A 23,884-nucleotide genomic window follows, 5' to 3' on the forward strand; every position below is an offset into this window, starting at 1 on the left:
CCTTCCCACCAGAGTGGTACCTATTTATCTACTTGCACTTTGACATGCTTTTGAACTGCTAGGTTGGCAGGAGCAGGGACTGAGCAACGGGAGCTCACCCCGTCACAGGGATTCGAACCACCGACTTTCTGATCCTAGGCTCTGTGGTTTAACCCACAGCGCCACCTGCGTCCCTTCAAGAAGCACAGTAGGTCACTTTAAAAAGATGTTGCCTTCCATTTGCATCTTATTTTATTCTGAGCCACATAAAACTGACTAGAATACTATTTTTCTGTTTTTATTTTATAACTATGACTATACCCTGGGCAACAGATGGAGCTCAGAAGGCTCTTGATTGTCCCCTGGGATGCAGGATAATTTCTCCCAGCAAACAATCTGCTAAGCTTTTCCTGTGCACCTCTTTCAAGTACAGAGAGTAGCAGCTTTCTCCAAGTTGTTTAAAGAGCTGCATCAGGAGCCCCTGAAATGTTCGCAACCCATATGGTTGCAACCTGACTGCAGTGCTTCAGTTTTGCACATTTCTGCATTTGTGATGCACATAAATTTACCCATAAATAGCTCAGTACAAAATTAAGCCCCAAGTGCAGAGCTGCTTAAATAAAAGCATGGCCTGACATATACAGAGATTATGTTGAGCCTGCCAGGTTTCATTCTGGCTCAGTTGACAACTCAGGAATTAATCCAAAAAGTTTCAGTTTCAAAACGAATCCCCTCTTGAGCAACTTCAAATATTTTGAACCTACATAAGCAGCGAGAAGAGCTGTTTGATCTAAAAAACCTTTTCTACCCGTTAACTTCTGTAATAAGCAAGAGCAGGCTGCCTGAATTCATAAGTCACAACATCTATCTCGGCTGCGCCAGAGGTCCCAGAAGCATAATTTAGCATTTAGATATATTCCTGGTTATGTAACACTTGGTGGATGAAACCAGTAAGGATACTTCCTCAGTGAGTACCATCTTCCATCTGTGCAAAGTAAAACAACATATTAAATCATAAAATATCTCAAAACGTCTGCTGATGGGAAATATATAAAGAACTTCCTCAATACTTTTTTGAAAGGCCTGGGCGTCTTTGGCAGATGAGCCCCAATTAAGAAAGCTCTGCTAGCCTCCAGACTTGGTGAATGGACAGTAAAACAGCAAAAGAAATTTGATATAAGCAAGTGCAAAGTGATCCACATTGGGGCAACAAAATCTTGGTTTCACATATGTGCTAATAGAGTCTGAACTGGCAGTGACTGAATGCGAATGAGAACTTGAGGCCATAGTGCACAATGATGGACCAGTGTCCAGCAGCTGTTCTTGTTTTGTTTTTTAAGACAAATTCCATGCTAGGAATCATTAGGAAAGGGTTTGAAAATGTTTGGTGTGACCATGCTTGGAATACCATGTATGCTTCTGGTTGCCTCACCTCAAAATGAATGTCGTAGAGCTGGGAAAGTTTTAGAACAGGGCAACTGAAATTATCATAGTGCTGGAACAACTCTCTTATAAGGCAATATTACAATATTTGGGGCTTTTGTGAGTAAAAGGGGACGTGATAGAAGCGTATAAAATTATGCATGGGGTGAAGAAAGCTTTTCTCCCTCTCTTAATGCTAGAACTTGAAGCCATCCAGTTAAACTTTTTGGATGGAATTTCTTCAAGAGAGTTAAGACAGGCACATTCAAGAGAGAGAGCACTTTTCCAAGATGGCATGTAATTATCCTTTCTCCATGTCTCATGTTGGAATAGGCTATATTTACACTTTTTCATGTCTGTGTTGAATTTTTAAAGTCTTCCCATTCTGGTGCATTTCCATGAAATAAAAAGTTAAAAGAAAAAGAAAACAATAATACAAATAAAAAAAGCCTTCTGTTGTCCCTGAGGACATTCTGGGGAATTGGATGTGTTGGACCTCCCATTCTGAGGGTGGAGAGAGAGGTCTGACCTCAGAGGACCTCTCTATGCCACTGAGCAGAACTTCAGTGTCAGTAGGAGCTGACATGGAGCATGACAGGGGCCGATCGGGGCATGATAGAGCTGGTTGTGGGGAAGGCATGCTTCTGAAAGATCTATAGTCTACCTATTCCCCTGACATGCCTTTGAAATGATGGAAAACATACACCAGCCCCAGACGTTTACCTACCTGCTTAAAGAAATGTTGGATGTTTTGATTTTAAAATGAAGTGCTTCTGAAATTCTACAGTTATTCTAGGGTTAAAAAAACAGGGAAGATATCCTGAAAAAGCGAAGGCCAAGAATAAAACCCTTCAGCTTGCCATCTTTGATGTGACCTGAATGTGTTCTAACAAGTAAATTCTAAAAAATTGCCTGTCTAAAGAGATGCGATGGCACAGCACATGTAGGAACCTTATTGCGGCGCTGAATAATAGCTAGAAAGGAAGCTGCAATCGCAACCAAGGACTACTGGCAAGCATAAAGGTTACAATTCAGCATGCATTTAAACACTGCATTGAATTGCAAGCACGGCTCCTTTCAGAGTGAGATCAGATGTTAACTGGAAATTACATATATAAATTATGCACGGTGTGAAGAAAGCTAGCAGAGGAATTTTTTTCCCCTCCCTCATAACACCAGGACTTAGGGGCATCTGATGCACAGTCAAAGGATGGACCTCTCTCCCGCAAAAGGCAGTGACAGCTTCCAACCAGGATGGCTTTAAAAGAGGATTAGACCAATCTGTGGCTGAGAGGGCTATTGATGGCTACTAGCCATGATGGTGATGGTTTTCCTCCACGAGGAAGAGGCAGTCTTGCTTCTGAATCCCAGTTGCTGGAGGGGAAAGGGCTCTTGGGCTTGACTCCTGCTTGTGGGTTCCCCACACACATCTGCTTGGCCACTGTTGGGAACAGAATGACAGACCAGATGAATCAGGATGGCCTGATCCAGCAGGTTTTCCTTATGTTGTTATGTTCTGATTATTTCCAGTACAGTGGTACCTCGGGTTACATACGCTTCAGGTTACATACACTTCAGGTTACATACTCTGCTAATCCAGAAATAGTGCTTCAGGTTAAGAACTTCGCTTCAGGATAAGAACAGAAATAGGGCTCCGGTGGTGCGGCGGCAGCAGGAGGCCCCATTAGCTAAAGTGGTGCTTCAGGTTAAGAACAGTTTCAGGTTAAGAACGGACCTCCGGAACGAATAATGTACTTAACCCGAGGTACCACTGTAAATTCTCCAAAGTCCTGCTGGGAAGGGCAAGCTGTATCTTAGAAGAGCAATTTGCAACACACGTTGCAAGAATTAGGATTAAAATGCTGATAGAAATCAGCCACGATTTTGCTCGGGTCTTTGCTGCCCAGTAAAAGCAAAATGGTAACTGTTTGGGAAAAATTAGTATGGTACTTCAATACAGTGGTTCCTCGGGTTACAGACACTTCAGGTTACAGACGCTTCAGGTTACAGACTCCGCTAACCCAGAAATAGTACCTCGGGTTAAGAACTTTGCTTCAGGATAAGAACAGAAAGCACGCGGCGGCGGCGTGGTGGCAGCAGGAGGCCCCATTAGCTAAAGTGCTGCTTCAGGTTAAGAACAGTTTCAGGATAAGAACAGACCTCTGGAACGAATTAAGTTCTTAACCTGAGGTACCACTGTAGTGCAAGGCTCCTCCGACTACCTACAAGGACTTTTTATTTCACGGGAGCAGGGAGCTCTGCACACACATCCTTTATTCTCCTGCTGAATAAAATGGGAAACTGCAGGCACAAGAGAGTTATATGAACATCAGAGCACAAACATGGTGCTGGAATGGAGCAGCTCTGAACACTCGTCTCTCTCCTGAGTTCAATGGGGGCCTGCATTATTACAAATATGTTCAGGATTGCAGACTAGGCCAATATTTGATGCACTAGGTTGTATCCAACCAAGTCAGGATTCACCAGAATTCTTGGACCAGTGGGCACGTTTTGAATTTTGAGAGAGTGCTGTGAGTGTCGGTCACAAAATGGCTGCCACGGGAGTGTGGCCTAACACAAAATGGCCACCATGGGGGACCGTGCCATAATACAACATGGCTGTTGTGGTGGAACATGACATAACACAAAGTTAGGTAAAGGTAAAGGGACCACTGACCGTTAGGTCCAGTCGCGGACAACTCTGGGGTTGCAGCGCTCATCTCGCTTTACTGGCCGAGGGAGCCGGCATTTGTCCGCAGACAGCGTCCGGGTCATGTGGCCAACATGACTAAGCCGCTTCTGGCGAACCAGAGCAGCGCATGGAAACGCCGTTTACCTTCCCGCCGGAGTGGTATCTATTTATCTACTTGCACTTTGACATGCTTTCGAACTGCTAGGTTGTCAGGAGCAGGGACCGAGCAACAGGAGCTCACCCCATCATGGGGATTCGAACTGCCGACCTTCAAAAACAAAGTTAACAAAATAAAAAATTCCTTCCAGTAGCACCTTAAAGACCAACTAAGTTAGTTCTTGGTATGAGCTTTCGTGTGCATGCACACTTCTTCAGATACATACAGATACACACGAAAGCTCATACCAAGAACTAACTTAGTTGGTCTTTAAGGTGCTACTGGAAGGAATTTTTTATTTTGACTATGGCAGACCAACACGGCTACCTATCTGTAAAGTTAACAAAGTTAGAGGGAGTATAATGATTCCTGCTTTTCTCTCCTCTGCCCCTGCCTCAGTCCGGACAACCACATGCTTACACAGTGCAAGCATCTTTTCATCTCCAAAGCACTTGGGTGCTGCCCAAGTTGTTGCTATGCTACCTGCCAGTTGCTATTCCATATTAGGGTTGTGCCAAACAGCTGGCTCTGTTTTGGCAAAAAATTGCAATGGTAATTTACAGCTCTGCCATCAGCATCAACCATTTCTAAGCAACCAATCCATGGACATTAAAAATAAGAGAATCAATAAGAGCAAAATAGGATCTATTGAAATAACAGAAACTCCTAACACATTAAAAATTATGCTTTGGGTGTGGGGGACTTGGGTCATCTCCTGCAAGAGGTACTCTGACAACCAAAAACTACCTTGGGATTTGTCTACATTTGTTTATAGAAGTTTTGGGGTTTTTTAAGGCAGAGCAGGTTTGTAAGGATCAAAACCTGGTTTTCTGAACTTGTTACTAGATTAACATATGATCTATTTTATTCTGTCCATGGCCTACATTTCAGAATTAAGGCTTTCTTTCTTTTTTACAGCGCTATCTATGAACAGGCTAATATGACCTATTTAGACTTTACCTCATAGGTTGACTGAGGTGAGTGGGACAGCCATTCTGATCTCCAGACACTTTCTCTGTTCCCTCCAGTGTTTGTGGTAGAAATTCTATATTTTAATGTTCAAACAATAAAGAATAAAATGTCTTAAGTAAAGGGGTACATGGGTTACAAATGTATATAGGGTTGCCATATTTCAGAAAATAAATTTCCTGATACCAGCAAAGTTGTTGAGCTTTTTTGAGGAAACCTCCCCCCCCCCCAAAAAAATAGTGATTTTTAAGCTTTTGGAGCTATTTCTCCATTGCGTACATCTGGGTTTTCCATGATGTTTTGCCACTTTGGCAAAATTCACCCCGACGCCATTTTTATACCCGAAAACCAGGACATGTCAGGAATTTTCCTGATGTATAGCAAGCCTAGCTATATATAGACTCATTATAGGTAGGAGAAGCCATTCATGCATATTTTCTAGGCATTTTTCTGAACAGAGGGAAAGTTGCATCAAAAAATGTCACAATACAGCAAATCATGGGAGCCACCTACTGTTCAAAGAAAACATAGCACCTCAAAATTAACCACCCGTGGCTATCAGTGTTCAGATGTCTAGAACGTCTAGAAGCCCAAATAAATAAAGGTTATATTTTATTTGTGGCTGTTGAAGTGGCTCTGTGGAATTTCAAAATGGAGAGGGCAGATTTTAAACTAGTTTTCTTTTCATATTAAGAAGTATGAGGTCTTATTTATGACGCATTGCCTTTTTTTCATAATCCCTCAACTCTTTTAACAGAAGCAAGAATTAAATTCTAAAATGAAAGGTGTCATGATGCTCCAGATCTTCTTGAAATCTTGCACCCAGACTGTTATGTACTGAAGTTCTCACCCTGGGCCAGGAGGGGGATACTGTAGATAGTTTTCACTCAGGTCCACGTCAGTTGTTTTAGGCGGGGAAACCCTGGGTTGCTGTTGCTACAATGTTGACAGCCGGCTGCCTATAAAAGCAGGCCGGCTGGGCTGTTTGCTGCTCAGTTCTGTTCCAGCTTACAAAATAAAGAGCTGCTTTGGAGAAATCGCTGTGTCGTCTGCCATGTCTACCCACTATTCAACACAGACCATCTTCCTAGATGGGTGGAAAAGGAAGAGCTGTGCTTACTCAGTGAAGTAAATGTTCTCTGAACATGCCCAACTATACCCTTTTTTAAATAGTTGGATATTTCAGGGCTAAGCCCTGGGACTGAAAAGAGATTCTGAAATAAATGCCTTGAATGGTGTTAACTGCTGAAGCACAGTAAGTGAAACTATATATCTATATTTATATCCATACCCATATTTATTTACATGGGCTTTATACTGTGACTTTAGGACAAGGTTTTTCTGTGACAAGGTGTTTGTGTGAACACGCAACACTTGAGAAAATCAACAGTTACTAAAACATTTGCTCTGGCATGCTGAGTGTTGATTGTTCCAGGTGGGGGATATTTTGCACTTAACACCTCACCACATGAAGGCAGTGTGGTAAAGTTACCACATGAGATTTTTACTGCATCATAAAACAAGAAATTCAGTCCTTAGATCTCAGCTAAACAAACACCTTCTTTCAAACACCATACGGAGCCCCACTTTGGTTCCCCGTGAAATGGCACAAATGACATTGCAGAATGCAGGTCATCCCCCCCCCCCGTGTCACAACCACCGAGTTAAAGTGCATTTCAGTGAATATAAAACTTAACTCATACTACTCGGTTTCAGACCCAAGCCTCTGTGCTGACAGACTGTCAATGCAAACACATTTGATTACGCTTTCATCTGAAGCAAATAGCACTGCCAAATCTTGCTGGTAGATGTCCTCTTCTATAAATTTGGAATTAAATAGCCATGATTAAGATGAAGCAAAACAAGATCTACAATTAACTTCTGTGGGAACTCTTGCTAAGTAAGTTCTAGTGCAGATGTTGCTGCACTGCATCTTTCCTGGCCATTGTTCCACAACATCTGGAGGGCCAGAGGTTCTCTGCTCCTGTGGCACTAATCATAGTTCCACCCTTATGTAGCCAAAACAGCACTAACCATGCACAAAAGGGTGGTGTCCACAATTTTGGAGGATCACTTTGTATGCAGGTGTGCAATAAAATATTAGGGGGGACCCTCAGTGTTGAAGGCCAGCCCCTGCAAACAAAAACAAAAACACACAGCTCAGTGGGAATGAAATGCAGAGAATGCGGACTGACTTCTAGAGGTGGTGCTGGAGGAATGGGGGGAGAATACAAAACTGGAGGGGGAATGGAATGGAATTTCCGGCAAAAGGGCAAAGTCCCAGCCAGCCAAGACGCCAGTCAGCCATGGATGCTCCACAGCAACAGCATTTTCTTACAGTCCCCATTTATTTTATTTCATGAACGTTGTGACTCACCCACCTCTTGCTGCCCTACAGTAGATATATTCTCAGGGAAGGTCATGTCAATGAAACAAAACTGAAACACGTTGTGCCCTCATCTACACTAGATCACAAGGCTTGGTGTGAATACACAATGTGTGACCTTGAGGAAACTGGGCAGGTGCAAGTCTTGCCAGTTTGTGCTCGATGGGAGGTCACATCTGAACTCTGTGTATGCTGTCTTCATACACAGGCAGAATGGGAGTGTGGTTCAATCAATAAAATAGCATTTAAAGTCTGTGCTGAGTCTATAGAGAATGGCTAACCTGTTTGTTTCTGGTACCATTCCGTCCAACATTGCTTTCCTCCAAGCAAGGCTGCATACAAGTTACCCTTTACTCTGACTCCAATGCATTCCCATCAATGGTGTTTGGAGGCGTTTGCAGATGGCGTTAGCCACAATCCATATCTATCCTGCATTTCCCCCCCCCCAAAAAAAATCTTCCCCTCAAACCATCTTTCATCCCATTTGAAGCCACAAGATGCACTTAAGCTGATTTGTGTACAGTTCAGACAGCTGTTGCATCAGTGCAGGAGACACCTTCCTTGAATTGGTGTTTGGAGAGTTACAGGTGCACTCTCTGCTTCCTCTGTGGTGTGTGCAGCAAGTGCAAATGAGACCTGGAAGTCAGTGGGGTGCAATGATCTTGCTGTGTTGTATGTCGCTAATGTGTGAATACCCCGGAGTTAAGCAAGGGAGTGCTAGAAGTTAAAATACCATTACATGCCACCCCTCCAAAAGGTTGGGTTCAAGCACTTACCCAAGGTTCAATTTTCTTGGAATAAAGGTCAGCTGAGATTGCAGTGTCTTTAAGATATATGGTTTTATTTACTCAAATATACAACCTGAGCCTAGGATGGAGAGGCTCGCAGCATGAACATCCCCAAAGAACTCGCTCCTCCATTAGTCACAGTTTTAGGTTCAGCACAGAGCATAGAAGCATAGAATCATAAGATATATCTCTCCACCTGCAACTTCTCATGTTCAGCTTTTCAGCTCACAGACACAACAACTGTCTAGTCCAGCCCTCCCCTCACTCCCTGTCCTTTGGCCTATTGTTCTCCAACGCTTCACTGTAACTGTGGCAACATAGCTCATTATTGCTGATGAGGGCACTGAAGTGGCCAGCTAATTGTTTTACAAATAAACTTGTATGACCAGTTCAACAACCTCTTCTACTAGATTCTAACCCCCCACTGGATATACGATCCCAAGAATTGGAAGGGACTCGGGGCATCATCCAAACTACCCCCCCCCCAAAAAAAATACCACTATTGATCAGAAAGAGGAAGGATTGCTAAACTTGTTGAGTGATATGTCAAGGAGAAATGTGAACTGTGGTTTCCAATACTTGAAATAGGTACAAATGCTACCATATGGGAATAGAAAAGAACAGAAGTACATACCAAATTTGATTTTGAATAGTACACTGAGGGGGAGGTGGTACCCAAGGATATTCTCCAGCTCCCTTATATTTGCACAAACATGAGTGATGTTCTTATTCCAGAACAGATAACCTGACATATGAACAGTTGTGTTAATACTAGAAAAGTGATAATTGGTTTTAAAACCATGATTTATTTATTTTTTTAAAAAATTCCTGTATTCTTTTACACTGGCCATGTTATTTTGAAACGTTAGCATCTACTGCCACGATATTTTCAAGATTATGTGTACTTTGCGAGAGCTACAAACATAGTTGTGACAGCAACAAGCATTAACTCCGATAAAAGGCTGCACAAAATCTCTTTCAGTCTAAGGAAAATCTGTTGCTTGTGTGTTTTCTAAGCTACTTTTATAGAGAAAAGGGGGAAGAAAAGCACAAACATGAAATTTAATTTCATACTCATTTTGAGAAAAAACATGTTCTGTAATGTAATTGTTATTTCTAAGTTCTAAACCAATATGAGTTGCCCGGTATTTTTCCCCTCACACATTTGCAGTGCTTTTCTTTGTTTTAGAATTTGCAAGCGTGCTCTTTGGCAGCTAAATAATATGTCTTGCTGTAAAGTTAATACTACTTATTAAAAACCACCGACATGGTAGTTTCAGATTTCGAACTCCAGACTTTTTTCTTTTACTGTGTGAGAAATTCCTACACTGTGGAATGGGCACGTATCAGGCACTGAGAAAGCCCAGCTGGAGATTTACTCACAGATTTTCTTGTTCTCCATGGTTAGTGTAAATGACTCCATAGGTACGGCATTCTTTTTCCACTCGCTTGCAATATTTAATCATGTTGTATTCATTTTTCATTGAAGAGTCCCTTCTATAGACTTGATTGCCATTTCACAATGATTAAAAGTACCTATTTTTCGGCACCTGCTAAAAACAGTTTTGTTTAGGCAAGCCTGTCTGGACATGTAGAATGCTGACATGTGTTTTAATATAGTTTTTAACTTATTGTTGATTTTAATTATTTTCTGAATGTTTTAAATAGTGTTTTTAACTTTTTCTTTTCTTATAGTTTTACTGTTTTATCCTTTTATGTACACACACACAGAGAGAAAGAGCTTTATTGCAGTCCATAGAACCAAAATACACAGTATAGCAATGGTATATGTATCAACAGTTACTGAGGTGTAAGAGCGGCCTTGCTCGTCAACAAAGGAGTTTTAGCCCATACATGCTGGTTTTAAGTAAGGTTTTATTACAATGCAACAGTATATAACCTTGCAAAATAAACAAATAAAATTATTTCCCCAGGTAGAACCACTACTCGGGTTTTAAAAAGGAGGCAGTATTGCCAGTTTTAGTTTTAGAATTTCTACAGAACATTGCTTGCCAGGTTCAGACCTTGAGATGAGTTCCTTTATTTTTAAGGCTGCAATCCTACACACTTATACTGTGGAGCAGAGCCAACTCACCAATGAAGTGGGGCAATGCACCCAGCTCAGGCAGCAGAAGCAGAAAAGATGACACCACAGCCAGCACTGCTGCCAGAACACTTCCCTCTCGCCCGTGAGAAGCAGGCATTCCAGCACACAGTGTTGCCGCTCATCTTCTGGGGTGGAGAAGATGCGAAGCAACACCTTGACTCTGCAAGTTTGATGAGAGGTGGGGGCATCCTGCTGGTGGCTGAAGTGGAATGGATAGGGCACAGCAGGGCAGGGAGCTGCACATTCCTGTTGCGCCTCAGGTGGCAAAATAGGATAGACCACCCCTTCTTGGGAGTAAGAGCCATTTAACTCAGTGGGACTTTCTTCTTAGGCAGATGGGCATAAGTTTAGGTTGTAAGAACTGTAGGCATTTCATGGGTCAAGACACAGCTGATGAAATTCTGCCTTCTGTGCAAGTCCTAAAGAAGGCTAATGGAATTCTTTCTCCTGTGAATCTTAAAATCAGCTACAAAAGCAGACAGGTGAATCTAAGAGCCCAACTGCACAGCAATTTATTTTCAGCAAATGGATAGATGCCAAAGTAGTGCAACAATTCCCCAGAGTCCTAACAGACATGCTGGAGGTCAGAGCCTTGGGTAGTCCCTGTCAGCTGTGTAGCTGATAGCAGCAGAGGGCTATTGGTCTATTTAGTGCAGTATTGCTGATACTGATTGGCCCACTGACGGGCACTCTAGAGTTTCAGGCAAGGATCTTGCCCAACCCTGCCTGGAGCAAATACTGTACCACTGAGCTACGATGGACCTTCCCTTATGGACCAGCGCAATGCATATTACAGCACAATTTATATTATTGTGTTCTGGGTGTCCACATAAGGTGTGCTCAAGGGAAGTTACAAAACTCACTTCTCTCATTGTGCTTTGATTTGGCACTTAAAGCCCTGTAGATACAGCTCAGATGTGTCCTCCTTCAGATAGAAAAGTTCCCACAATAAAGGCTTTTGGAGTCATGGATAGTTTTACAACATATGCAAAAATCCAACATCCCGGTTCCTTCTGCTGTAGAAAATGCTCTTCAGATTGATATTCAAGCTTGATATACAGCTGTTTCGGGATAGTAAGTCATGAACGGCAGGACTCTCTGTTTGAAAACATTTGCCAGCCGAAAAGAGAGCCATTGACCTTGCTTGCGACTCTTGAAAATGCCAGCTAGCCAGAAAGAGGCGTATATTATATTACGGGCATGTGATTTGTCAGTGTTACACTGCATGCCTTGCAGAAGGTCATTTGCAAGGTCATTGTGGCACAAACTGAAACGGAGGATTCCATACAGCTTCTCTGGTGTGTAGTGGGCCACCATTCATTGGAGCTGATGATACTTTCCATAGTTGCTATGTTTTATTACAGTGGATTTTTGCACTTTGCTTGTGGCGCTGATGATGTAAAATAACCTTCATGGAACACACCAAAAGAACAGCCCATGCACATACACACCAGTTATACTGTGGTCTGTGCTGAATAGTATGGAAAACACCACCAGTATAACCCTAAAGAAGCAAATCCCATTGAGTTCAATTCTACCGACTACTGGGTAGACCTGTGTAGGGTTGTGTTGTAAAGGTGGGTAATTACTGTCGCAGACGGTTTACAAAATCTACAGTTTATAGAGGCAGTAGAAGCATTGAAAAGGATCAGATTGGAACTTCTATGCTGGCCTCACCATATTATCCCCTGCCCACCCCGATGTCCAAGGCAGGGGGGAAATAACAGGGTTACATTACATACAAATTGAGAAGTTTTCCATTGTGATAGTTTGCACGCTACAAACTATCTAGCTTTTAGTACTGGCTGGCTCAGCTGGTCTCTGAAGAATTGCTAACCACCATAAACCTTAATGTGCTTTGCCCTTTGCAGAACTCTTTCCTTTCATAAAACTGCATGATTGAGTTCCATGGAGATCAAAAGTGCTTTTAAATGTTACGCTTGAGCCTTTCTGCTTTTTTTTTTCTTTAAGTACATCATATTGAAGAACTGCTCCATAATCCAAAACTGTACCACTTTTACATACAATGAACTGAAACAGGGATTTCTTCCCTAACCCCCCTAAAAAAAAATAATCCCACAAGGTTTTTTTATTACCATTGAAAGCATGGCTATATAAAAATAAAACCAGAATTGGATTTGCATTCCAGTTTTTCAAGCACCGATTTAGTTTGAAGAAAGCCCACCAAAACATTTAAGTGCTCCTCTCCATTGGAGGGGCCTCTTGAATGGAAATAGTAAAATAGAGCATCAAACACTGTTTTGGGGGTGCTATTTGATTTCTAAAGGCTTCTGTGTAAAATGATACCGCCATGGCAGTAAAGACAGAGGCAGTGCAAAACCCTAGAGGCAGGAACATCAGTGTCCAGTAGCTCCCCTAGTGGCCAAAATATAATGACAATTTGCTCCTTTCAGAGGCAAACGGCCTCACCCTACCTGGTTAAGGCTGTTTACTTGCTATAAAAAGCAGGGGTGTGTGAAAATTGCCTCTCAAAATTCTCCACTTTATTTGTGGGCAGAAAAACGGGAGTGCTGTTTCAGCAAAATTTCTATGAGGGAGGACAAATTATCCAAAATTTTCTTAGGAATAGAGCTGAACATTAGCCATGGAAATATCTTCATTCCTTTTCTCTAAAGTTTCTCTCCATCCTCTCCCCCTGCTGCAAATGAAAGCAGTCGGCAATTCATTGAAAGCCTGGCCACCATTCTAAATCCATCCTCCACACAGACCTGAAGTTGTTCCAGGTCATCGAAGAGGGGGAAATGATGGCTGCCACACACAAAAATGGTAGAACATATTCAACTAAAATGCTGCAAAGTGGCCATCTTTCTCTCATCCCACAAGAAAAGGATAACCTCAGAACCTGTCTCAGAAAAATGTCTTCTAAGAATTTTCAGCTCATCTCAAAACAGCATGTCGGTGTTGTTTTTCTCCTCAGTTGGGAAAAATACACGTATGAAAATATAACTTAAATTCTATCTGTCATTTTGGGCATCTCAAAACATGAGATGTTTTTATGTGTGAGCCAGCTCTGCCTGCATGTCCACTCTTGACAATAACTAGGGTTTTAACGTGGCACAGTTAAAAAACCCAACATAGAATTATATAATATTAAAATATAGATGTCTTGGTTAAATACAATGTCATTCCCCTTGTAGAAAGGGAGACGGGGCAAATATATTCACAAATGTACACATTTTAAAGTGACGTCTCCTCTATATACATATTTTTGGTCCAGTGGAATTCCAAGGGCCTCGGATTTCAATGGAGAGCCTCCTTCTCGTTGCTATTGGGAGTTCTCAGCAATGTCCAAACGTGGCCGGAGCTGGTTTCAAATCTCAGCCAGCTCATAGTACATGATAGATGAGCTTGGGATGAGGGGTCTCTGGAGTGCCTGGCTGTGACTCAGGGCTGGCACCGGGAGAATCCTGCAGCAAAGTGGAGTCCTGCAGAGAGAGGCCCGCCTGGTCCGAGGAAGAGATTCTATCCACTATGCTGGATAAACAATCCAGACTGGAGAGGGCTGTGCTCACTTCAGACGGATAGACTGGGGTGGGGGAAGAAACAAAGGACATTCAATGGAAAGTAAGACATTAGACTTGGCATTAGATGTGCAGACTTAAGGCCTGTAGGATCTCTCTCTCTTTTTAGGTAAAACCAGTGCTTTTTCCCCAGGGGTACTCAATGGTACACGGTACTGGCACGTCTTTTTATTGTTGTTTAAGAGTGTGGCACTTACTGTAACAACTTCACGGTGAGTACCGATGTCTCTTTTTCTAGAAAAAAAGCACTGGGTAAAAATACCACTGAGATCCACTAATCAAAGCTAGATCCAAAATAGAAAATGGTGTTGGGGTAGAGTCAGAGGCAAAATGGCGGTTCAGGGACAGAGCCAGTTACCTCCTGCTTTGAGATGATTTGCCTCTACAAATCTACATCTGAGGCTGCAAACATAACACACATTCACAGGGGATTTCCCCCCTCAAAGAATTCTGGGCACTGTAGTTTATTAAGGGATGCTGGGGACTGTAATTCTGTGAGGTGTAAACTGCATTGGCCAAAATTATTTGAGGGGGGAAATGGGCTTTAGATGGGCTTTAAAAGTATAGTCTGTAGGAAGCTTGAGTTCCTTTATTCGGCATAATCTTCACATGGGGCAAAAGCCTCCTTTGCTGTTGCTATTATTAAACAACTGAGAATCAAACACCCTTGCTGATCTACTGAAAAGCACCCAGAAATCTACCAGAAGATCTCAATCTACCTCCTGCCAACTCCTGATCACTATGCTTTATTGCTTTGTATATTAATTTTTTTTATCCCAGCTTGAGCATTTTTAATGAATAGGCAGTTGGCAGAGAATATTATTATTATTATTTTAAATTTTTTTGGAAGTCACCCAGAGTGGCTGGGGAAGCCCAGCCAGATGGGCGGGGTATAAATAATATATTATTATTATTATTATTATTATTATTATTATTATTATTATTATTATTATTAAATTGAAATGCAAGTAAAGCTGCCCTCTCCAAAGCCTTTTGCTGATCTTCCATCAGAGACAGCACCTCTCTGGTCTTGATTTTATCAGCACTTCCTTGGAGTGGGAAAAGGACGCTGAGCCTTACCATTTTGGAGATCAGAGCAATAGACGTTGTCATGAGCGACGTTTCTTCTGGACCACATCGGGATGTTGCATTCAGCCTGAAAGAGGAGAGAAGAAATGAGTCTCATAGCAATTTCTGCAATGGCTACTACTTCTGCTGCACTGGTGTTGGGCATCCAAGAAGGAGCACCCCAGAATAAGACAGGAAGCTATGGCAATATGGAGGTTAGGTTCCACCTCCACTGACAGGCAGTAGGCCTTTGAATACCAGTTGCTGGAAACTGCAGGTCGGTAGAATGCTGTTGTGCTCAGGATATGCCTGGGGGCTTCCCAAGGGTGTCAGGTTGGCCACTGTGAGAATAGGATGTTGGACTAGATGGGTCACTGGCCTGATCTAGCAGGCTCTTCTTATGTTCAACATGGGAAGCTGCTTTGGTCTATCTAGCTCAGCATTGTGAGTTGCCAGTGACTGAACCTGAGGCGGTTTTCATGCAAAAGCATGCAAAAAGCATGAGAGCCAGTGTGGTGTAGTGGTTAAGAGCAGTAGTCTCGTAATCTGGGGAACCGGGTTCGCGTCCTCGCTCCTCCACATGCAGCTGCTGGGTGACCTTGGGCTAGTCACACTTCTCTGAGGTCTCTCAGCCCCACTCACCTCACAGAGTGTTTGTTGTGGGGGAGGAAGGGAAAGGAGATTGTTAGCCGCTTTGAGACTCCTTCGGGTAGTGATAAAGCAGGATATCAAATCCAAACTCTTCTTCTTCTCTCCTGCTAAGCTACAACCATTCCCATAAGTGAACCCCCTCAATAAAGGTTTTCTTTCACAAAGAAACTTTATGGATGGACTTTACTCATGGTCTGACGGACAGATTTTCTCCCAGGTTAGGGTGGCTAGCAATGACCCTGTGACTGCGGATGTGTGGGTGCTTGGTTTTGTGTTATCTCAAACCAGGTGCCTTGTTTGAAATGGGTTCTGCCTATTTGCTTTGCTGCTGTCCTTTTCCGCCAAAGCAGCTTCCTTCTTCCGTAGTCCAAAAGATTCTGGGTCCTACATGGTAGTGTTTGTAGGATGCTGCCCATGGAAGCTCCTCATGCTTAGCTTCCAAAACAAGAGATTTGGGCCTGTGCGGTTTATGGAGCCACCTGCCTTGAAAGCCCTGCTCCCAACAACCCCTGGTGTATGGTTACTCAGTGGAATGTTTATGTACTCAGAGACTTTCTATACCATGCCACATGTTCAAGGTCTGAGACCTGGCATTAAAAGAAGGAGCCCTGGTGAGCTGTGCTTCACTTTGAAGTCTTGATCTTGCCTACCTTTCAAGAGGAAGTTGGTTGGAAGACCTTCCCAACTACCGGTATGTGATATAGAATACCGGTATGTGATTATAGAATCATATAGTATTGCTGCTGCTGCAGAAAAGCAACGGAGTAGCAGCTTAAAATCTATGCGGTGCAACAAAGAATTGGCTGCATGAGTTTTTGTTCTCCGCAACAACTCTGTAATCACCATTTCATTTCTGAAATGCACTTCATTTCTATCCAACCCCACTTCTCTCCATCCCTGCTCCCCCACCTCCCAGCGAACTACATATGTAAATATATATATCCTTGCCTATTCAGATTACACTTCATGGATCTGATGGACTCCAGCCTACAAAAGTTTACTAATGAACCAAAGGAGGAGGCCTCTCAATAAAACATGCAGAACAGCAAAACCACAAAAAAGAGAAGAAGAGTTTGGATTTGATATCCCACCTTTCACTCCCCTTCAGGAGTCTCAAAGCGGCTAACATTCTCCTTTCCCTTCCTCCCCCACAACAAACACTCTGTGAGGTGAGTGGGGCTGAGAGACTTCAAAGAAGTGTGACTGGCCCAAGGTCACCCAGCAGCTGCATGTGGAGGAACAGGGATGCGAACCCAGTTCACCAGATTAGGAGTCCACTGCTCTTAACCACTACACCACGCTGGCTCACCCATGCGTGATAAGACTCTTTGTTACAATATTACTACAAATAGAAGTAATCACATGGGCAGATCAGCTACTGAGATTGCTTCCAGACAGGAGATTTTTGCTGTGCGTCCACATGCAAGTTTTGGTTTTTGCAGCATCCACACCCCCATAACATCATCGGGCTGCAAGCCCATATTTGGGGGGGGGGGTTATATTTAATCTAGATTTAATTTGACAGCTGGACATCCAAAAAGTTTTTTTAAAAAAAAAATCTGTTAGACATCTGCACTCGATGCTAGAGTGGAAGCTCATTAGTGCCATTTGCGGGGGATGGGATTGTCACATGTGTGGTGGTGACCTTTTCGTGGGTGGCCTCTATCACTCCCTCTGCTACTTCTGTTTGCTGCTTACCCAAGTACAACTAGCCATTTTGTTCTGGGTGCCCAAACAATGCAAGCATACATATTCCCACCAATTGTAGCCTACTGAAAACGTGGCCAGATTTCAACAGCCCAGTTAGAAGGAGCTGTTTTCTCAGGGACTCTGCTGGGTGGGAACACCTTGCAGACTAATACGTGCATTGCAGGGGGTTGGACTAGATGACCCTTGGGACCCTACCAATTCTATAATCCTATGATTCTATTCTATGATAATGTGTTGTGCACTTTTAAAAACACATCATTGCAGAGGTTTTGTGCAACACCTCTATATCTCCTGTGCAAGCCTTAATCCAGTAAATATCAGCTCTTGCACAAGACCTTGATTAAAAAAATTTAAAAATTACGGAAATTTATTTTGTTTAGTGCAAGCTTCCATTTTCTGATTGTGAAACAAAATAATTGGTGCTTTTGCACATTTCCTGGTTTGTTTATTTTTCAAGAAGATGTGCGCACACACACACACAGAGAGAGAGAGAAATAGCTGTGCACATGCCCAGAACAGAAAATGGCACTGGAGAGGAGGGATGGTTGAGAGGAGGGACTATACTTTCTCTCAATACACTCCATCAACTTCCACCCTCTGGTGTGGATGGGAAGCAATGGAATAGCAACGAAAATCCATGACTGGGAGAGGGGGAGAGGACAGGAATGTGTGTAAGCTGATGTTCCAGACAGATGGTGCCAGACAAATAATGTACACAGAAAAATAGGATCTGAGTGGCCCATTTGCGATTTAAGCACTTCCCCACAATCTGGCAGGAGCACCCTGAATTGCCGCAGCTGGTAGTAGTAACGGTAGCATTTCTTATGAATTTGGTTAAATCGGATGGGAGCCTGGCCCTTGCCTGAACAGAGTGTACTTTTCTGCTTTCTGGAGGAGGGAAGAAACCATTGAGAAGGCAGCCAGCCAGCCCAGGCGCAGTTTTAGGAGTTCCCTTTGACTTCCTATATTTCCTCAACGCTGTGCTCCGAGGAAGAAGGGGAACGAAGGCCAAGCAACCTGGGGCATCTCCAATCTGTGTGAGCTGCACTGACCATGGAGAATGGATTGGAGCAAGGGAAAACCGCAGCCAGCCAGCCCTTTCCCAAGCGCATCAAAGCTTGGCACATCCGGAGCCAAATGCCTGGTGAAAAGAATGTGGTTTCAACAACAACAACAGTCCCATAACACAATGTGGGAGGGAGGCCGTTCTTTCCATCAGCAGGGAAGAAAAACTGGGAGAAAACAAGCGTCATCTCAGAGGGAACTGTTGTTTCCACCATTATCTTGTCCATCGTTAAATCTTTTGATCAAATAAACATACAGTGGTACCTCGGGTTACATACGCTTCAGGTTACAGACTCCGCTAACCCAGAAATAGTGCTTCAGGTTAACAACTTTGCTTCAGGATAAGAACAGAAATCGTGCTCCTGCGGCGCAGCAGCAGCGGGAGGCCCCATTAGCTAAAGTGGTGCTTCAGGTTAAGAACAGTTTCAGGTTAAGTACGGAGCTCCGGAACGAAAACTTAACCTGAGGTACCACTGTACAGTGGAAAACTCTGACAGTGCAATACTTGATCAGAAGTAAGTTAGTTCAATAGGGCTAAATCCAAGGTAATTTACACACCGATTTCCCAGGATCTTCCTCCTAAAGAAACGTGCTTAATGGGACCCCAGTCGACGGCTCCTTCAGCAGGCCCAGAGAACTGGATTACGGTAGTCAGAATTTAAGGACTTTTCACTTGCCTGTCGATTTCAAACGGCTTTTCAAGATCTGGGCGTCTGGCTAATTGCTTTCATTAAGAGTGATCTACGACTAACACCACAAATCACAAACATGTTTACAGTACTTCCATAATAGGGAACACGCTGAGTTTAACGGTAGCTTGCTTCCAAGAAAACACGCACCGGGTCACAGCCGGAAGCTCATTACCTCGCTTGGAATTTCCTGGCCACGCGCGTTACAAAGAATCGTGCGTAAGATCGCAGCGCAAAGTGAGCGCAAGTTTTGCCTTTACTCCTTTGCTGACCCTGCCGCGGCGGCAAAACGCGCGACTTTCTCACGCAACCGTGCTGTCCCATGCGAGGCATAGTTAGTAAAACGGACGTGCCTCCTAGCAAAAATTCGGCTTATGCTCCCAAATTATTTGGCCTAAAACTGCAGCCTTCCAGTTATTTAAGTATTTTGCATTATGTCACCTTACTTTGAAGGATATGCTCCTACCTTAGATCGACTTGGTAAAAGTTGCTAGCTTCTGAACAACGCAAGGCTCTTCCTCAGAAGCAAACAATTTGGCCAATGACGCAACAAGTTTATGAAATCGCCCAAAATACATTTTGTTCTGACGTAAGCCAATTCGTTTCAGTGTTCAGCATTAAAATATATCATACGCTCACATTTCTGACTATCTGCAGACACACGCGCGCGCGCAGGGACACGCGAATGGCTCCCGTATTATTGCATTTGACCATCTCCCCCAGCAGAGAGGTCTTTCGAAATGGGAGGACCGGGTTCAAGCGCGTGCTCAGCGAGGAGAATTTGCACTGCAATACTTCACCAACTTACTTGGGAGTATTGAACTCAATACTTTGTTTTCCATCTGTCAGATGAGATGGATAACGACCTACCTCGCAGGATTGTTGTGGATGAGGAAAGCCTTTCCAAAGCACATAGCAAATTCTCTAAAGACGACTAGCAGTCTATCACAATGCCTTGCTCTGGGTGTGCGCGCACGCGCAACTAGCGAGATGCTCCATCCTCGCATCAGCTTAGTGTGCGCGCGTACCTTGCTCACTGAGGTTCAAAAGATTCTTCACTCTTGCCGTTTCCCCTCTGTTAGCCTTTACCTTCCCATAGGCTGGTTTGTGTTTGTTTTTCTAATCTGTCTTTATATATATATATATATAGGGGTGCGCGATCGGTATTTATTGGGATCGCGCATAGGCAAGCCGCCTCGACTGAGGCGTTAAGCGTCAGAAAGCGGGAGCGGAAACCATATCAGGACAAACCTAGACATAAAATGATCGTCCGAGGCAGCGTCTTCCAAGATCGCTATGCCCTTCTGCTCTGCAGGAAGCCCGGGCGCAATGCGTAACCTTGAAGCGCCTTTTGTTTCCAGGCGGCTTAAGGAAGCGCCTGCCTTTCCCCTCGCGGCGCTCCGAAGCTCCCCACGCGCTTCACATCCGCCACGACCCCCGACGTGGCCCCCACGCAGCCGCTTCCTCTGGGAGAGCGCGAAGAGGTCCCCTTTCCCTCCCTGGCCCGGTCCACTAGCCTCGGGTGAGGTCCCTCCAAAGTCCTTACCAGGCCGTCGGAGCAGCTGGAAGTGGGGCTGTTGGGCTCGGAGCAACTTTGTCCGCCGGGCAAGCGGTAGTAGTGGTGCACTTGCTCCCTCAGCAGCTCCTGGAGGCTCTCGATGTAACGGATGGCGTTCCTCAGGATCTCCACCTTGGGCAGCCGCTGGCTGGGGTTGGCCGTGGTGCACCTCTTGAGAGCTTCGAAGGCTTGGTTGACTTTCTTCAGCCTCCGCCTCTCCCGCAGGGTGGCCGCCTTCCTCCGGTCCACCGTGCTCGACTTCTTCTTGCAGGCTTTGCAAGCCCACAGCAGGCAGTGGCCGGCTTGGTGGTGGCCCGTGGGCGCCCGGATGTGCTCCTCGCCGTCGGATCCCCCGGGCAGATCTGCCGGGTGCGCTCCGAAGGAAGAAGACGAGGACGACGACGAGGAGGAAGCTGCCATCCGCTGCGCGAAGTCTTCTTCCACCAGTTCCTCCTCGGGGGAAGGGATGCAGGAAGAGCTGTCGTAGAAGAAGACGGCTGAGGATGGAGAGAACTGGCAGCCGTCCATCAACTCGTCCATCCTTGGAGCTGAGGGCGCGCCAGGCGCCTGGGATCTGGGAGCCGGGCAGGCCAGGCCGGGGCTCTTTATACCCGCAGGACAGGCTAGGCTGCCCACCCAGGGGCTGCCTACTTGCTCAGAGCATCATCGCCACGACCCCTACTTGGGGATGGGATTGGACGGGGGGACGTCTGTGTAGAGCTTCCCCCTCCTCTCTCCCAAGGGGACAACAGTCTCTTTCCCAGCTCCTTTTGGCTGCTGCCTTTTAAAGGCGCGGATCCGGGAGGCTCAATTAGTAACACTCTGGAGATCAGAGCAGAAGGAAGAGAGACAAGCAGGAGCAACCAGGAGGGGGGGGGAGAGAGGCAGGTCGCCTTTCAAAAACGCGACGGCTCAGTTAAGTGTCAGGTCAGTTCCCGCCTTCAGGAAGCCGATGGCTCCATCCTAGGCCTTCTGTTTAGAAGGAAATCCCACAGGGAAAGTCCTCTTTCCAATGAAGGGTGCATAACTAACTCCACTTTCCTGGGAGTTTAGGACTTTCTTCTGAGTAGACGTGGCTAGGAATGCAGCTTTCGAACGGGCTGACCTTTGTTCTTAAGAAGAGAACAAAGCTGGACAATCGTCGAAGATTTCAGGTAGCCGTGCTTGTCCATGGAAGCAGAGGTGCCAAACGGAACACGAAGGACAATTGAAAGAACCAGCTTAAAAGCCATTAGGCAATGCGGCAGGCACATTCGGAAAAGACCTTCCTGCTGTTCCTATGAGTTAAAATTACTATGTGTGTCCGTCCGCTCCCCCCACCCCGGTTTCAGAGGGACGATCGCAGCCCTAGAGTCTCTATCCTAGAATCATCGAATTGCAGAGTTGGAAGAGACCCTAGGGTCATCTAGTCCAACCCCCTGAAATGCAATCTTTCACCCTACGTGGTGCTCGAACCCACAACCCTGAGATTAAGAGTCTCTTGAGCTACCTATGGACAGTACAGTGGTACCTCGGGTTACATAAGCTTCAGGTTACAGACTCCACTAACCCAGAAATAGTACCTCAGGTTAAGAACTTTGCTTCAGGGTGAAAACAGAAATCTGGCGGCGAGGCAGCAGCAGGAGGCCCCATTGGCTAAAGTGGTGCTTCAGGTTAAGAACAGTTTCAGGTTAAGAACAGACCTCCGGAACGAATTAAATTCTTAACCTGGGGTACCACTGCATTGTAATAGTAATAATACCAGAACACACACACGCTCCTTTCTAATGACTGATCAAAGTTTTCAGAACTCCTGGCTTCCCAGTGCGGCGGGTTTGGAGAATGCTACCCAATGTTCTACCAGAAATTGGGAATTTTCTGATGGGCAGGAGGAGGAAAGGTTTCACATAATTCTCCTTCCACCCCACCCTCTCAAAGGCTGACACTTTCTTAAACCGAATGGTTAAGATCATTGGGCAAGCAAAGAGCGAACATTTAAAGCCCGATTGACTGTTAGACCTGTGGAACGCCCTCGCATCAGATGTTAAGGAAACAAACAACTATCTGACTTTTAGAAGACATCTGAAGCAGCCCTGTTTAGGGAAGTTTTTAATGTTTGATCTTTTATCGTGTTTTTAATATTCTATTGGGAGCCGCCCAGACGGGCAGGGTATAAAATAATAATAATAATAATAATAATAATAATAATAATAATAATAATAATTATTATTATTATTATTATTATTATTATTATTATTATTATTACGACGACGACGACTACAGCAGGGAGAGATAAGGATTTGTGGAGTGGGGCGCATGGGGTGTTAAAATCTTGATTTGGTCCCCCCCCCCCAGCCCCTGCTTCTGCAGAGTCACCGGAAGCCACTGCTCTTTCTGATTTCCCAGCCCAAAGACAGGCTGCTTTAGCCCAAGCAACTCTTGCCCTGCCGCCTTTTCTCCTCGCTCTCTTATTTTCCCCCTTGCTGCGGTTTCATTTTGACAGAGGCTGCGCCGGCGGGAGGCGGCTCCAATCCTGTCTCTGCACCGTTACAGATGCGTTCCAGCTGCCACCGCCCGCCCCGCCCCTCCTCTCATGGTAAAGTTTCGAGTCTCACAGATCCTGAGTAGCTTGACGCGAGGCGGTGGGAACAGCCTCCCCGAGGTCCCAGCAATTAAGAAGTGCAGCAGGGCAGGCGGAGGGAGGGGAGCCTCAAGGTGGGCTAGGAAAAGGCCTTCGCCAAGGCCCCAGCATGCTTCCCCCAGTTCGCAACCTGCACTTTTTAAGCGCTACTTTTCCTATGGAAAGAGGTCGGTATTAAACGTGCGCATAGGAAGGGAGAGGGCAGTTTCGATCCGTGTTCCTGAGTCCAAATGCAGAGAAAGCTCTTGCCTTCTGGCAAGGCTTCTTGCTGGCCTGGATGCGAGAAAGCTGGGTGGAAGAAGTTCGTCTAGGAAGGCAAATTTCGTTGCTCCGCCCACATTTGCTTCTGGACCCGCCCGCCACTGGAATGTGGCCCCCGGAACATTGTCTAGAAAGGAATGCGGCCCTCCACCTCTTGAAAAAGGTTTCCTATCTATGATGTAGTGTAGGCGAACGAATCCGAAAAGGAAGTTAAACCATT

General features: G+C 44.8%; 1 protein-coding gene across 1 annotated transcript; it reads right to left on the bottom strand.

Moving 5' to 3' along the window:
• Positions 1-10,170: 10,170 nt before the first annotated feature.
• On the bottom strand, positions 10,171-21,502 carry MYF5 (myogenic factor 5). Its single transcript, XM_083463113.1, has 3 exons — positions 20,772-21,502; positions 15,123-15,198; positions 10,171-14,047 (listed from the first exon to the last, which is right to left on the bottom strand). Exons 1-3 carry the CDS (start codon positions 21,321-21,323, stop codon positions 13,848-13,850), a joined length of 828 nt encoding a protein of 275 aa, XP_083319239.1. The 5' UTR covers positions 21,324-21,502; the 3' UTR covers positions 10,171-13,847.
• Between the last annotated feature and the right edge of the window lie 2,382 nt (positions 21,503-23,884).

Source organism: Podarcis liolepis (assembly GCF_965112155.1).
Source record: "Podarcis liolepis genome assembly, chromosome: 10".
Lineage (NCBI taxonomy): Eukaryota > Metazoa > Chordata > Lepidosauria > Squamata > Lacertidae > Podarcis > Podarcis liolepis.